The sequence below is a fragment of the Danio rerio genome, chromosome 7 (genome assembly GCF_052040795.2).
Source record: "Danio rerio strain M-AB ecotype USA chromosome 7, GRCz13ab, whole genome shotgun sequence".
Taxonomy (NCBI): domain Eukaryota; kingdom Metazoa; phylum Chordata; class Actinopteri; order Cypriniformes; family Danionidae; genus Danio; species Danio rerio.
The window spans coordinates 16,559,654-16,575,651 of NC_141027.1; the positions used below are offsets into that span (position 1 = coordinate 16,559,654).

The window sequence follows — 15,998 nt, forward strand, 5'->3', positions numbered from 1 at the left end:
GCCGTGTATTTTACTTCTGCACGCAGTTTGTGTTGCTCTGCAATAACCCTTCTGAAACTCTAGCTAGAAGTAGGTTTTTATGCTCTTCTGTGTCGAGTTTTTTTTTTTGAGTGTTTAGTTTTTTGATAACAGATAAAAAAATGAAAACGTATAAGTCTTATAATGCGTGTAAGAATCAGCTCTTTGGTTTAAATCATGTTTAAACTTTGGGGATTCGAATCAAAGATTCGAACATGATTCACATAGAATTATTTAAAGCTTACACTTAACTTTAGTATTTGTCCAGCAAATAGAATGTTTAATGTAAAGCAATTCTGTATTATATTATTACGTGGCCAACAATAACAATATAAAAACAGTATCTAATTATTTAATGAGCAAGGTAGCAGTATCTGAAGCTGAGGCATTAACTTATAAAGCACACAACACACCAACACGGATCTTAAAACGAAACAAAAGTTTATTGCTACTCTATAACACAAAGTACTAATCTACGTAAAACAAACAAACGCACATACATACACACACGCACAAGCAGTTTGAGGAGAGTTTTGGCTGAGTGGATTTAACTTCTAGCCTTTGCTAAGTTCTTAGCATTGCAACCTGAGAGAAACCATAAAAGCAGAGAATTTTGCTATTCTTTACTACTTAAACATAATTCACACCAGATTCAGTAATGGGTAGAAACCTTGTTTGTGCTACTTGCGTTCTGATGTAATTTGGTTTCCTCGACTGGTCCAAAGGGAAATCCCGGCGAAGCTGATTGGTCAGCGTAGCAACTTCAGTGACGTGATGGAATTCCCTTGTCGGTGAAGAGGGGTTTCCTTAGTCGGTTGCTAGGGATACGGATGTTGGACAAGGCGGCGTTCGAAGTCCTTCCTGGGTTCCTGTAGTTAGGATGAGTTTCAGGGTTTGGATGTGTTGACCCGATGGCTTGTTGTTGAAGCGGTTGCACAAGCAGATCGGGGGTCGAGCCGGCAGCAAGTGAAGGTCGCGGTCTGCTCCGTGATGTAACGAGGCTTCCGGCGAGGCGATGTAACGGCCACAGCACGAGAAGAGCGACGTCCGGGCAGCGACGGCGGTGACGACTGGCAAAGATGACCGGCAAAAGACGACGATGAAATTCCTTTGTTCAAAGTTTTATAGGCTTTGGTAGAGGCTGGGTCTACACAATGCTTGTCCAATCAGATAAGGTGCGGGGTGGAGTCACACCCCAATTCTGCCCTCTAGGAGGCCGGGTTGACACCTGGTGTGGGTGCTGCTTTGATAGCATAGTGGTTAAAATAAAGTCTTCTAACATCAACACTTTTCATAGTATGGTTTCTTCATATAAACCAATGCATTTGAAATGTTCCTAGCTTTCAATCAATACCAAACATGAAGTATGTCATAAACATTCTGTAGATTTCATTTGTCACTGAGGGCTATTACTCAAGAACTATCTATAACAGTTTTGTTAAACACATGGAACATGTACACACAAAAACCTACAGAAACATAAAGCAAACATACATTACTCAAATAAACACAGTTTTACTGTATGTCCGTTAAACTTTGGAAGCGTTTCTGATCACTTCTGTGTCTGCCTGAGAATGTGTATTCCTTGCAGACGCCAAAGGACAAGCGAACCAAAAGGTACTTCTCAAAAACCGGTTTGGTGGGTTTTTGATTGTAGAGCCTCTTATTGTTTTAGGGTGTAAAGTTAATTAACACGCAACTGTGATGTTGACTGGCTAGGTATCCTGTGGATTTGCCTTTTGCTGGGTGCCTGTGGATTGCTTTGAAAATGAAATCAATCTCAGACTCGTAGGCACCAACCAATCTTTTAAGGATAACATGGTCTGTGGCTTGTTCGGTTCTGGAACGATCCGTTGACTCACTACATGCGTCATTGTTGGTTTTTCCATAATGATAATGATCCGAGACAAATATCAAAGTTAACATGAAAATTGCTCTCTGAGCACAAAAGTAAGGTTCTGGCCATCCCGGTGTCCTGAACTGAACCCTATTGAAAATGAGGAGCGCACCAACATGCAAAACATGAAGAATCTGGAGAGATTTTGTGAGGAAAAAAAAAAATCTTAATTCTTAAGATTTATACTTCTGTGTCAAGTGATTGGCATGACTCACTACACATGCAGTAGGTGTTTATGTTCCTCTGTGTCGAGTTTCTTCGCTGTTTCTTTTTTTTTTTTTTTTTTTTTTTTTTTTTTTAATGCTACCTTAATGTACAAGTGGCTCAAACTAGCTAATTTTTTAGGCTGGAATCGACAGACGTGCAACAACTTTAATCATAAGGTAAACACAAAACAAAAGTTTCCATCTGAAGCTCCCTCACAAGACTCGACACAAATAATTAGTTCTTTAATAAACGACTCAGAACAACTTTACTGTATACTCGTAGAGGACGAAATGACAGCCTTAGAAATGGTTAATCAACCAATTAGCCTTATTTTAATAATCTACACTTTTTATTTTGGTATCTATTATAATGTTTACCATTGTCTGTTTTATTCCCTTTTTCTGTTATTTATTTTTCATTTGCTGTATATTTTATTAATATGATGATGTTAATTTATTACATAGTAAGTCACATGAAGGCTGCGCTGGACCATAGGTGTGCACTTGATACAGAAGTATAAAACAGCTTTCAGACACCTTGTCAAGTTAACAGCACTTTAACTTTAAAACTCATCAATGTCAGTTCCAAAACAGTGGACCAATCAGAATTGCAAGCTTTTGTTTACAGACACGCATTGGCTGTGTTCAGATACCTTTGGGCTCTGTGGTGCGCTTTTTTAAAGAATATTCCTGAACTCCGCATCTTGCGTTTTTAGACACAAAGATTAATTTGGTGCACTAAAAAAATAATTTATTGAATTTATTAAATTCTTTTAAGGCAAATGGTTGCAAACCATGTATATGGGCTGAATTTAAACAAACAGATTACATTTGGTAATGTTCAACTTTATTTGTTTAAATTCCGCCCATGTAAATGGTTTGTAACCATTTACCTTAAAAGGTCTTTTTTTATTTTTTCTTAATGTGTAGGTGAACCCTTTTGAGTGGCAAAATGCATAACTCTGGAGAACTGAACATGGCTTGGGGCCAAACAAACCTAGTTACAAGTTGTTTGAGATGGATTCAAAGAAAATTTCCTCTGAACCCATTCAACTCGAGTTGTCAGACACTACTGGACTTTCAAATGGGACAGAAGCTGGCACCTATTGACTTTCATAGAAAAAAATACAATGGAAATCAATTGGTACCAGCATTCTTCAAAATATCTTCTTTCGTGTTTAACGAATGTTCTTTCAAAACTCAAATCAAAACCACATCAGGAAAAATAAATGACGTAATAAAATTTTTTGGGTGCACTATCCCTGTAATGATGTATGCTAGTGATGGTCTGTTTTTCATCCAGAATCCATGGACATATTGTTTAGATGCACAACATTACAGAATACCAACAAACAAAAAATTAAAACATAAGTTGGTTAATAAGTCATTGTTGGTTTTTCCATAATGATTATGATCCAAAACAAATATCAAAGTCAACATAAAAATATCTTATTGAGCACAAAAGTAAGGTTCGGGCCATACCAGTGTCCTGACCTGAACCCTATTGAAAATGAGAGTGTGCCAACATGCAAAACCTAAAGAATCATTTTGTAAGGGGAAAAAAAAACCTTAATTCATAATCTCTTTCAAGGTTTCCTAAACCCATATTAGGCATTATAGAAGACACTCAGCTCTGTTATTTTGGTACATGTAGGCTGCAAAAAATACTAAATAGAATAATCTTTTTATAATGAGATTTTCATTTTCCTACACATTTGACAATGTCACATAAATCGGTTCCCCTCAGAGCAGAGTTCAGTCTTTTCCTAAAGAACCACCACCTTCAGACCTCAGTGATTTGTCTTGTTTTTGGTCCTGCGGGTGGAGATTGAGCGCCTGTAAGAGTGTTTTATGTGTGTCAGGTCTCCCCTTCGCTCAACCGCCGCTCGATAGTCATCGGTTGCTGTCGCTGCGTTCGTTTTTGACTGTAACAAACCCTATTGACGTTTCTGAGGCCTGATTTCCCTCCTGGTCAAATCCAATACCAAAAACGCTCCAGTGAAATGAGTCAAAAATAGCAGCCACAGTCTCACTGACTATCAATCACTCACACTCTTGTAAAATTGTGAACCTGTTTAGATGAAACTGAATGCATTCTTTTGAAAATTAATATACTTAACATACAATTTAATATACATATTGACTGTATCTGTTTGCATTTATCAAAAAATATTGTATTGCAGTCTATTAAAGCATATTTTCCTCGCTGTTTCTCATGTTACTACATGTTTCCACTCAACGTGAAACTGAAGCTGCACAAATATCCAACCTTTCATAAAACGACATCACAATCTCTGCTGATTTTACATATATCCATCACTCCGCCCAGCCAAAATCCACTCCACCACCAGGCTCTGCTAAAAGCTTTTCATCACAAGATGTGTCTGTAATTTTCTATAAAGAGTGCTAGACTTCTTTTCTGTCGATTTCCACAGACAGTGATTAGTGTTTTCCGCCAGACCTGGGACAAATGGACACTCAATTTATCATCACCATCAGACCCTCAGCTTGACAGGCACACACACACACATACTGTATAGATATATATAGATGCACATGCTCATTTTTCCACATTATTTCATTTGGCTGCCATACCTGTATTAACCCGGTGGCTTTATTTGAGCTATCAGTCGGCTGTTTGCATCTCTCCTACAGCATTTGCATTTATTATGGGCGCCTGCAGCGAAGCCCTTCTCATTTCACACTTTGAAGCTCCTCTGGGGACGAATGGTGGAGAGAAGATCACTTTGACAGGTTGAGATTGTTTCTCCACATCTGCCGTCAGCTGTCGTGAGCATCTCTGTCCCGCCGTGTGGACGGATGCCTCATGAATGAGCACTTTTACATATGTAGATATCTCGCTGAAATAACCCACTGTATAGATTTATATGAAAACCTGCTACACTGTAAGTAAATGAACAATATTTTATGAATAAGTTGCTTTATTTGGTGTTGGTGATTGTCAGAATTTAATAATATGCATATTAAGGGAGTAACGGTACATAATGTCATGGTTCAGTACATACCTCGGTTTTGAGGTCACAGTTCGATACGGTACAACTAAAATTACAACAAATCTTCAGTCCTTGACTTTTTTGTTTATTTTGAACAGGCAAAATGTTTTGTTACAATCAGCTAAAGAACTGAAGAGCTTTGTGTGATATTTTGTTTTAAATTTTATTGTTTTTAGATAGGCGAGGCAGTGGCGCAGTAGGTAGTGCTGTCGCCTCACAGCAAAAAGGTCGCTGGTTCAAACCTCGGCTCAGTTGGCGTTTCTGTGTGAAGTTTGCATGTTCTCTCTGCCTTCGCGTGCTCCGGTTTCCCCTACAGACCACAGACATGTGGTACAGATGAATTGGGTAGGCTAAATTGTCCGTAGTGGATGAGTCTGTGTGTGAATGTGTGTGTAAATGTTTCCCAGAGTTGGGTTGTGGCTGGAAGGGCATCCGCTGCGAAAAAAAACTTGCTAGATAAGTTGGCGGTTCATTCCGCTGTGGCGACCCCGGATTAATAAAGGGACTAAGCCGACAAGAAAATGAATAAATGAATGTTTTTAGATAGTGTGTCAAGATAAAAGTTTCATGTAGTGCCGCTCATCACTGTCAGTTACACAGCAGTTGTCCAATCAGAAATCTTGAAGCTGTGATTCTGTTTACTAAATTGACATGACAACATCATCATGGTGGAACCTTTTTTGAGCTCTGCATCAAGTAGGGTCTGTCTATGAACGGCAAGACAGAGGCGTAACATAAAGGGGCATAACTTGAAGTAATGGAGACCCACATGTCAAAACTATTTATTCTGCAAGATTTTGCTGTACATCAGTTATTAATGTCTACACCTACTCTACACCTAAACCCAACCATCACAGTCATTAAAGTAAATACCTATCACAATCTTAAACCCAACCATCATCGTTATAAATGTCTACACCTTCCCCAAACGTTAACCCAACCATCAGATATTAACAACTACAGCAACTCTTAACCAACCATCACAGTTATTAATATAAACACCTTCCTCAACCCTAAACCCCAACCATCATAGTTATTAACGTCTACACCAACCCCAATCTTTAACTCAACCATCATAGTTATTAATATACACATGCAAGAGTTGTGGAGGCTTTCATACTTGACGCGCTCGCTATTGTACTGTTATTTGCAACCACAGGGGGCGGCGACGAGTTGGCTGACTGTCATGATAAAATGGATGAAATCAGCAAGTGGAATTGCTAAATAAATTAATATAATATTATATCAAATGATTTGGTTGTGGATAAATTTAGAGAAAACTCATGAAAACATTTGCTGAAATGTTCTCTGGTAAGTATATCCACTATCGTTACGCCCCTTCATGTTGCACCCCAGTCTTGCAGTCCGCAGACAGACACACTTGGCTGCATCTCTTGTTTTCAGACAAAGTGTTGCTGTGGTCGTTTCTGCCTAAATCCAGAAAGCGAGTTAACTTTAATATTGGATGACACAATAAATAAATAAAAAATAAAGTCCACAAGAAATCAAAATTTGCCATGTCTATTTTGTTAGCGCAAATTGTTAGTCTTAAAGGGAACAATTAATTCATGCAAGTTAATCTACAAAACACTGTTTTGGTAGTCTTTGGTAACAAACATCAGACCATTTGCTTCTGCTCTGCAATGGCAGTTCTTTTCTGATGATGCCAGTTTGACGGTATGGGCAATCTATACTGATCATACTATGCTCCTCCAACTGTTAGTTTGCTGCGAATGAAAGATAAGAGAAGGGGGAGGAGGAGGAGGAAATAAAACCCTTCCCAAAATTCTGTTTCAATTGGAAATATGTCATCTTACTGATACAAAATCTACAGAAACGTCTGATTCACAAAGACTTTAAAAACTCAATGGTTCATGCTCATATAATGTTCCGGTCACAGTTTACACATGCTGCCTTTAATAAACTGAAGAAAAAAAATCAGGTTAAAGGGAAAGTTTACCTGAACATAATAAATAAAACTTAAAAATCCTGGTTGCTGGCACCTATCGATATCTGTGGTGTAGGAAAAAATACTGTGGATGTCAAAAGGTTCCATCTAGCTGCATTTTTCTATAAATTTTCTTTCATTTTCAACTGAAAGAAGAAACTCAAACAGGTTTTCAACAAGTAAATGGACATTTAAGTAAAGTAAGAAATTTTGGGTGAAATGCCTCGCTTAAAGCATTTACATGCTTGGCAAAAAACAGCACAAGGTTCTAAAATTAAGGCTTTACAATCAGTTTATGCTTAAGTTGTTAGTGACCTTATTCTGCAATAAAGCGAGAATGGGTAAATGTGTTTACATGACCACGTGCTTTGTCAGCTTTTTAAGCATAATGGGGTTAAGAATGTGCATGTAAACTCAAGCTGGATGTGTTTTTGTGTGTCTCCTGCAGGACGCCATGGTTTAATGGCTGGGGGTTTAATCTGCCCAGAGGACAGTCTCTGCTGGATAAGTGGAACCTCATCCCGGAGGGTGTCGATATCCTCATGACCCACGGGCCACCCCTCGGTGAGTGCGGAGAGCCAGAAGAGACATCCGCTCATTCAGAGGCTGTACAGTCAGTGGATTTGATTTAAAGACATGTGAAGATAGAGGAAGAAGTTACTTTACTTACTGTGTGTAATATATTTTTTCATTATTATTACCCAAAGTCCCTTTAAGGCAAGTCATTTCACTCGGTGACTATCTTTGAAACGCCTCTCTTACCAAGCTGTCTTGCAGTATGCTCGGGCATTCTATCTGAATAGGGAAACAATAAATTCTCCAAAACTGTTTGCCAAGCTCATGATTACATCACATATTTGTAATCACCAATAAAGTTAAACAAACACTTATAGGTTTATAGGTTTACTTTCTTAAGGTCCGAATCAAACAAAATCTGCATTTTTTTCAGGCTGCTTAAAGCTAATGGGTATGCACACTCGAAAAGAACGAGATCATGACACCAACCTCATTTATGGCCTACATAATTATCATCCTCTGGATAATGATCATCTGATCGTGCTGGTCTTCTGTAGTAATTTACAGCTTGGTCTTGATGGCGAATCTCCTCCAGAAATGACAGCAACTGTTAGTTTACAAGTATGAGGGTGTTTGAGTAGTTGCTGTCATGTGATGTGCATTTGACAGGACGGACTGTCCCTATAGTTCGTTTCATACAGATTACAAAACCAAAAAAAAACTTTGGTTTTGAAGTGTAGTTGGTTCCTTTAAAATGAGAGATTTCAAGCTTTATTTGGATATATTTCTTATGTCTGTGAAGCAAGTATTCACTGAGATTCCAGTGTTTTCTTGACCACTAAACTTTTAAAAATAAAAGCACGTGTCTGGTCCAATTTTTTCCCCCGGAGAAACGTCAGTCTATAGCGATAGATGATTGGATCTTTTACTAGTAGGCAGGGCTTCATTCACCATATTAACAGCTGCACTTTTCTCCCATTCAAAAATATACGAGTGACACGCCATGTGTATTTTATAGCAGTGGTCCTCAACCTCCAGGCCACGCACCATTACCGATCAGTGGATCAATTGGTACCGGGCCACACAAGAAATCATTATTTCCTTTTTATTTATTATCTGAGTCTGAACAATCTTTTATTTTGAAAAAAGTCTGTATTCTCTCGGTTGCATCTCAATCACTTGAGTGCCCAAATGTAACCTACAAGCAGCAAAATGAGTAGGAAACAGACGTCTTTGGAAAGTTTCTTTGCTAAGGGAAAAAGACCCAGTGAAGGACCCACAAACGGCTAAGGAATGTATCCGCAACTCATTTGTCAACAAATCAGGTGAATCCACCATGTCTGTGCAAGAAGATCAACTGATGTTAATCACAAACGACAGCAGCCTTTTAGGGGCCGTTCGAATATTGCATCTTTTCTAGGCATGGGATGATAACCGTTTTCGCGGTATACCGTGGTTTGGAAAAGTCAAGGTTTTAAAATGGCTAACATTTTCTGTAATGCCATTCCTAATGTATGTGTAAGATTTTTTAATTAACTTTTTTCTGTTGTTGTGTTTGAGGACAACAATATCTCCAGCAGAAAAAAACATATTCCAAGATGCTGTTTTATATTGTAAATAAATCTGTGTTTTTGAAACAAATGAAGACAGCAGAAGTCAGTGATTCATTTAAATTGAATAGCCTGACGTGTTTACTGCTCTAACATATCATAAATCTTTCAAAAAATAGAATATATTGTTTTCAAAGATGAAAAAATGTTTGTTTATTACCCTGACATTTAAAAAGAGTATATTTTAGAGCAGTGAGCACAATACCATGATCACCGATCTCGTATCATGACGTCAGAGTCTTATACCAGCCCATGCCTAGACTTTTCTAGAGTTCGCACAAGTTTTTTGTTTCCAGTGGAGGTGTGAGGCGTGATGCACTCAAGCCTTCTAGACGCACCCAGTGAATGATTCCCGCGAGTGCACCACAAGCCATGTGACAAGAATTGACTCTTATATGGAATATACACATTCCGGTAGATTAATTATCTCAGACAAACACAGAACACCCAAACACTGCAGCGCTTTTTTCAAAAATAAAACTTGTATCAGAGTGACAGCAATGTTTTGTCAGCTTATCCTCTGAGAAAACGGTTGATGGTCGCCTAACAACCTACAACCTCTCCAGTCCGCGGTAAAATTGCGTTGACCAGTCCGTTATGTTCTGTTGTCTTTGTATTAACTAAAGCTATAAAAATGTTGTCATTACATATAATAAGATGTTATCATACTGATAAAATTAAAATATAAAAAATAAAAACATTTTAATACATGCAAAAAATATATATAAATGTTAATATCACACAACAAAGTAACAATTGTTTTACATCTTACATTAAAAACTCTTTTCTTTATGAAACTATTTTGTTTTTAAAATTTTAGGTGGTTCTAACAACCATTATACAGTTTATGGCAAAATGATTAGCCCTTCTGTGAAATATGAATGCTTTTTCAAATATTTGTGGTGTGATTTGACAGACATTTTCCATAGTAATTCCCCATAGTTTTATTACTTTTTGTTTGGTAAAAAAATTGTTGATTTTAAAAAATAAATAAAACTGCTATTGATATTATTAGTCCCCTTAAGATATTTTTTTTCTGATTGCCTTCAGAAGAAACCAATGTTTTCCAATGACTTGCCTAATTATTGTAACTTGATTAATTAAGCTAGTTAATTAAGCCTTTAATCCGCACTTTAAGCTGAATACTACTATCTTGCAAAATAACTGAGTTTTAAAAATCTTCTTCATTAAACAGCACTTGGAAAATATTGAAGTTTATCATTTTGTTTTGTACCGTACATAGTTACAATTTAAACATAAAAATGACAAAAATGCATCGGAAAATTACATAACATATCATACATAATAACATTTTATATATATATATATATATATATATATATATATATATATATATATATATATATATATATATATATATATATATATATATATATACAGTATATTTCAGCTAGTTTACAAAGTGATATTTCTCATTAGTAAATTTAAGTGCCAAAATAAATAATAAATTAATACACATTTAAAGCACAAACAACTAATAAAAAAAGATTAAAACCACATTGGGTAATTCAGTGGTGTTAAAGAAGCTCAAATAATCACACAGATGTTTTCTGATTGTCTAGATTTTGAGGTAAATGATTGAAAAGCAGCTCACACTGTGATTTATATACAGTGTAGCTCATAAAATGATTTACTGTGTCTGTGTATGTGTAGGTTTCAGGGACTGGGTGCCGAAGGAGCTGCAAAGAGTGGGCTGTGTTGAGCTGTTAAACACTGTCCAGAGGAGAGTTCGGCCCAAACTCCATGTCTTTGGAGGAATTCATGAAGGTGAGCGACCACAAGGACAAACCCAATGCCACTGCTGTAAAAACCCCAATAAACCACCAGCCGCCCCGCATTACATTGACTTTACTGGGTTTTTTGACAAGACGTCAAGCAAAAGGGTACAGCAGTGGAATAAAATGCATAAGGAGAAAAAAGTGGGCCGGAGATAATGTTACTTATCTCTCTATAGGACAATAATTAATAAAGCTGATGGATAGACAAAATAAACATATTATGTATACTGCTGATATATTTACAGATGTTGGGGTTAATTTTTTTTAAGAAGTTAAAAAAGGAGATTTTTTTATCTTTATATTCTTTATTTAAAAAAATAGTAATATTGTAAAATAATATTCAAATTTAAAATAGCTCTTGTTTGTTTATATATATATATATATATATATATATATATATATATATATATATATATATATATATATATATATATATATATATATATATATATATATATATATAATTTATATTTTTTTTTACAGTGTAGTTTATTTATTTAATGCAAAGCTGAATTAACAGCATCATTATTCCAGTCTTCAATGTCACATGTTCATTTAGAAACCATTCTAAACATTTATTATTATTATTATTATATTGAAATACTTATGTTGAATTGACAGATCATTTCAAAGCTGCATCAATTAGTTGATCCATCAGCGGATTGCACGTATGTTGACTCATAGACAGACCAGCTGATCAACGTGCCTTTGAAACCCTTAAGGCTCCATGCATTTCAACATTGTAATAATATTAAATGTTTCTTGAGTTTATGAGTTTGGGTGTTTGCAGTGTGGTAAACTGATGACCTTCATGACCAATCATAGTCATTTACAGTATGTTGAGCATGTGAACACACCTGATGAAGGCCAATGCGGTCGAAACGTTGTAATATTGACATTAAAATTTTTTTGAGAGCTAAAGTGGCAGTGTGCCGATTTACTTTGAATCTTGAGCATGTGAACACAATCAGCACTTATAAACTCACTTAACAGTGCTCAAATGTTAAAATTTTCAGTATCAAAATCAATACTTTTGACAACCCTAGAAGTAAGGCAATAAAAAGACTGTGTCTTGTTGTCTTCAGAGTATCTATAAAAGTATTGCTTTTCTGTAGACCAGCGTTTGCCTCTTGTTATTTACTAATACAGTGTGAATCAGTGGGCGATGCTAACTAGGCAGTGATGTAGAAGTGGGCGTTGATATTATTTTGTGGAGGCGGGATATAGTTGCACTAATAGATGACAAAAGCCACAGTCATACTGCACTTTACGCCCCATAGACTTCCATTTAAACACATGCAAATACGGCAGACTGGAACCACAAGCTTGTGCGAAAAGATTTGCATGTCACTGCGTTGCAAAGTTCAAGCTTGGAGAACTCTGACATGCGAAATCGCATCACGTGATTGCATGAGACCAATAGAAGTTCAAAGCATGACCTCTATATAAAGAAATGTTGAATATAGAGCCGTAGCTCACTTTTAATCCCAGCCTTTTTCGCAATGCCATACACCAGTATTTTGCAGGTCTAAAGTTCAGAGCACCTTAGTTGTGCGCCTCACATAAACATTGCTTAATACACACAGGATGTACAGCAATACACAAATATCTTTACAAATGCAAAAGAATCAAAGGATTAAAATATTAGGAAAAATATATATTTTCTACATAAATATAAAAAACTCCGCCTTCATGCCTCCTTCATCTCGGGGGGCTTTTTCAGTTTATTCATGACAACTTGCTTTTGTATGCTGTTATTAGTAGAAGTATTATTTATTATATGCGTATCTATATTTGTTTTATTACATTATTTTATCTTTTAGACCATGTGCCGCGGCGCAAAGTGGATTTTTCTACCGTTAAAATAGCAAAAGTGGATTCTGACACGGCTTTAATACTTTTGCACTCTGCACTTTATATTTTGCATCTAGATGGTCAAAATAGAGCCCAAGTTCTTACTGGCTGGCCTTTTCAATGGTCAGGCATTGGCCAATAAAATGGCTTCACCACCTGCCCTGCCCTGCAGTTCTCATCTAACTGCATCTCCAGCTATTACAAAAAGTGCAGCAAAAGTTAAAGTGCTAGAATTTGAACTGATTGCCAGATCTGAGAGTTTGTGAGTGCCAACTTGTGGTTGTAGAGCTGAAAAACTGAAATAAAATGCAAAGGTAAATGTGTCGTTAACAATTGCACCTGTCATTTCGTTTGTGTGAATGACATTTGACCTGTTCAAAACTTTGTATTCAAAGCACAGCTGTTGTCTGTGTGCGCAAATCCAGAGATTCAGCTCTTCACACCAGTTGTTGGTGTAAATTTTAACTTACTAATAATTATTTATATGAAAAGTACTCACAATCTGATATGCAAGCTCTCGAAACCATAGCTGTGCTAGGTATCCTTATGAAAGGGTCCCAAAAAAAAGGTATGGTTCAGTTCGCTATTTTGGTACTTCAAAATAAAACCAAACCATAGCACTTTGTGGAAACAAGTCATTACATGGAATTTAATAGAAAGTGTTTGCTTTGTTCTTGAGTTCTTTAAGGCCTTGATCACACGGAACAAGTTTTTGTGGTGAGTGGCACCTTTTTTGAATGGTTTACTAACAGCCGCAAGGGTTTTGTGCATTGCTTATGCACCCTGTCTGCTTTGTGTTTGACTACCTCAAAAATAGTCAACTCTGAGCTGAAAAAAAGTGCGCTACATCAGTTTCATCGTCCAATCAAATGAAAGCAGAGGCGGGGTTTCCATTGAGGTGACAGCAGTGTTTGTGTTGTCAAGACGACTACGGAGACTTTTTAAGATGTAGGAGAAACTAGTGGCCGCTGTTTCAAGTTATCCGGAGGTGTATGAATTCACAAATCTTGAATAGCACATATCATTCAGTATTACAATTACAGTACGCAACTGATTCAGTCGTTGCCTAGCAACATAAAAATCGCAGCGCACTTCTTTTTTCTTGTCAACAAAACAAAGGCATGTTTTCAGAAAGGAAATGCACATTCGGTGTGATCATACAGCAAGTTTGTCTTGTTGACTCTCTCAATGTCTGGTTTCCTGTAGGTTACGGCATCATGACCGACGGGTACACGACATTCATCAACGCCTCTACCTGTACAGTCAGCTTTCAACCCACCAACCCTCCCATCGTGTTTGACCTCCCGAACCCCACCAGCTCTTGAGACACCTGCGAACGGCACCAAATCCTAAAATTCTTTCCTCGAATTTCCTAACAACACTTCGAAAAAAAAAAAGTAGTTGAATGTTTCTTTCCGAAATGGCCATCAAATCTTTTGCGAAAAGATTGAGTGGAAGTTTCCGATGACGGACGAGTACTGTCGCAAATACAAAAGTGGTGAACAATCTAACGAGATCCAGTTTAATCTGTAAAATATTAAGCTTTGTGAATTTGTAAAATTGTCTCTCTCTTTTTTTGTCAATATTCGAAGTATGTTACTATGGGACGCCATTGTTTGTTTTTGTATATTCTTTTTGTTTTTCAGGATAATTAAGCTTTCTTTTAGCTGACAGGGATAATGCCTTAAACTAGCTTTAAGTTCCCCTGGCTGGAGCCCCTACTTTTCTGCTAGCGAAGAGAAAGCGTCATATTTATTGTTTTTATCCAAAACTAAAGGGGATTTCTCTCTCTCTCTCTCTCTCTCTCTCTCTTTCTCTCTCTCTTTTGCATTCAAAGAATACTTTCTTATACAAGCGCAGGGAAGACATGGATGCATTTTAACTCATGTATATTCTGGAGCGCCTCATTCTGCATAGGAATTGGAAAATGTCTTAAAATATGAGTATATCTATATGTGTGTGTGTGTGTACGCTGTAAAATCTCTAACTAAACTTGTGTTCGTTCGAAGCCTCTTGAAGAATATCATTTTGCCTGTAAGTGATGACTTTAACTTGACGAGCTCTTTCTGTTTTCACGAACTGTTCCTCTGAAGCTCATTCAGTGTTGCCTACTTAATAAACGAGTACTCCAGTTGAAGTTCTTTTAATGTACAATCTCAAAGGTTGTTTTTTTTTTTTTTCTTCTCATTCTTCTTCAAGCCTGCCCAAACCAGGTTTCGTTGTCCTTTTGATATCTTGCGTATGGTAGTTTTGTTTTGTTTTTTTGTAATTTTGCACTGTGTAAATGCAGTCTTGCTAGCACAAAAAAGATGTTGCCAATAGTTGTTTGAATTCTGTAAATGCCTCTCTGCTTTTTCTTTGTTACAGTTTCATTCCTGGAGAAGTTTAGATGCGTTTCCAGTTTTGTTTGGTTTTTTTTCTTCTTCTTTCTTCAGGTTTCATTGTGATATATTTAGCTGCCTTTATATGCAAATAAAATTGCAAGATTTTTACTTCTAAGGGTTGTGATTGGTTCATTTCATCTGGGTTTTATAATAAACGAAAACTCAAATTATTAAAACAAAATTATTTGTGTTATTTGAAATAGCTACTTAAAAGTGCGGTAGGTGATTGTCTTCGGAGACGTGTTTTGTTGTGCTGGTTAAAAGTCTCTTCACATTCCGATAGTAATGATAAAAACTGTTCACGCAGATCCACCGTTTGCACATTCACATGCACATAAGAGAGTGACAGCAGTAAAAACAAATGCTGAATCAACACTTTAAAAGAGTTACTTTTGCACGCTGGAGGAAGGATGACACCATGGCTGAAGGATTTCTGTTAGACAGGTAATGTTCTGTTTTAAAACCATTTTAGTCACACAGAGCTGATGTAGATTGTGTTATGAATAGGTTATATGCACAAAAGTGTTGTTCATCCACTGAAATCTTCCAACGATAGATTATGAGACTATTTCTGTTTTATAAGGTCCTTTTACAGCATCGATAATGTAGATTTTTATTTAGTTTAACAACAAAACATCAATAAATAGCGTTATTCTGCCTAGCCTGCTTTACTGAGGTGAAGTTGGTTTTATATTTACATCAGTTCATTTTTGAACAATAACAGCCTGTCACACGCTCTCTATATTGTTTAC

At 36.7% G+C, this 15,998-nt stretch overlaps 2 protein-coding genes across 20 annotated transcripts in view; one reads left to right on the forward strand and one right to left on the reverse strand.

Moving 5' to 3' along the window:
- mpped2a (metallophosphoesterase domain containing 2a) overlaps positions 1-15,361 on the forward strand; it is a 264,905-nt gene extending 249,544 nt beyond the window's left edge. For 18 of the 19 annotated variants that reach the window (XM_087259312.1, XM_087259313.1, XM_087259314.1 and 15 more), the window contains 3 exons: positions 7,532-7,647; positions 10,884-10,997; positions 14,069-15,361. In XM_087259312.1, the coding sequence (XP_087115438.1) occupies positions 7,532-7,647; positions 10,884-10,997; positions 14,069-14,187 (349 nt within the window). In that variant the 3' untranslated portion in view covers positions 14,188-15,361. 19 annotated transcript variants of the gene reach the window in all.
- Positions 1-15,998, reverse strand: part of LOC147835938 (uncharacterized) — a 939,756-nt gene that overhangs the window by 12,733 nt on the left and 911,025 nt on the right. The window lies entirely within an intron of this gene.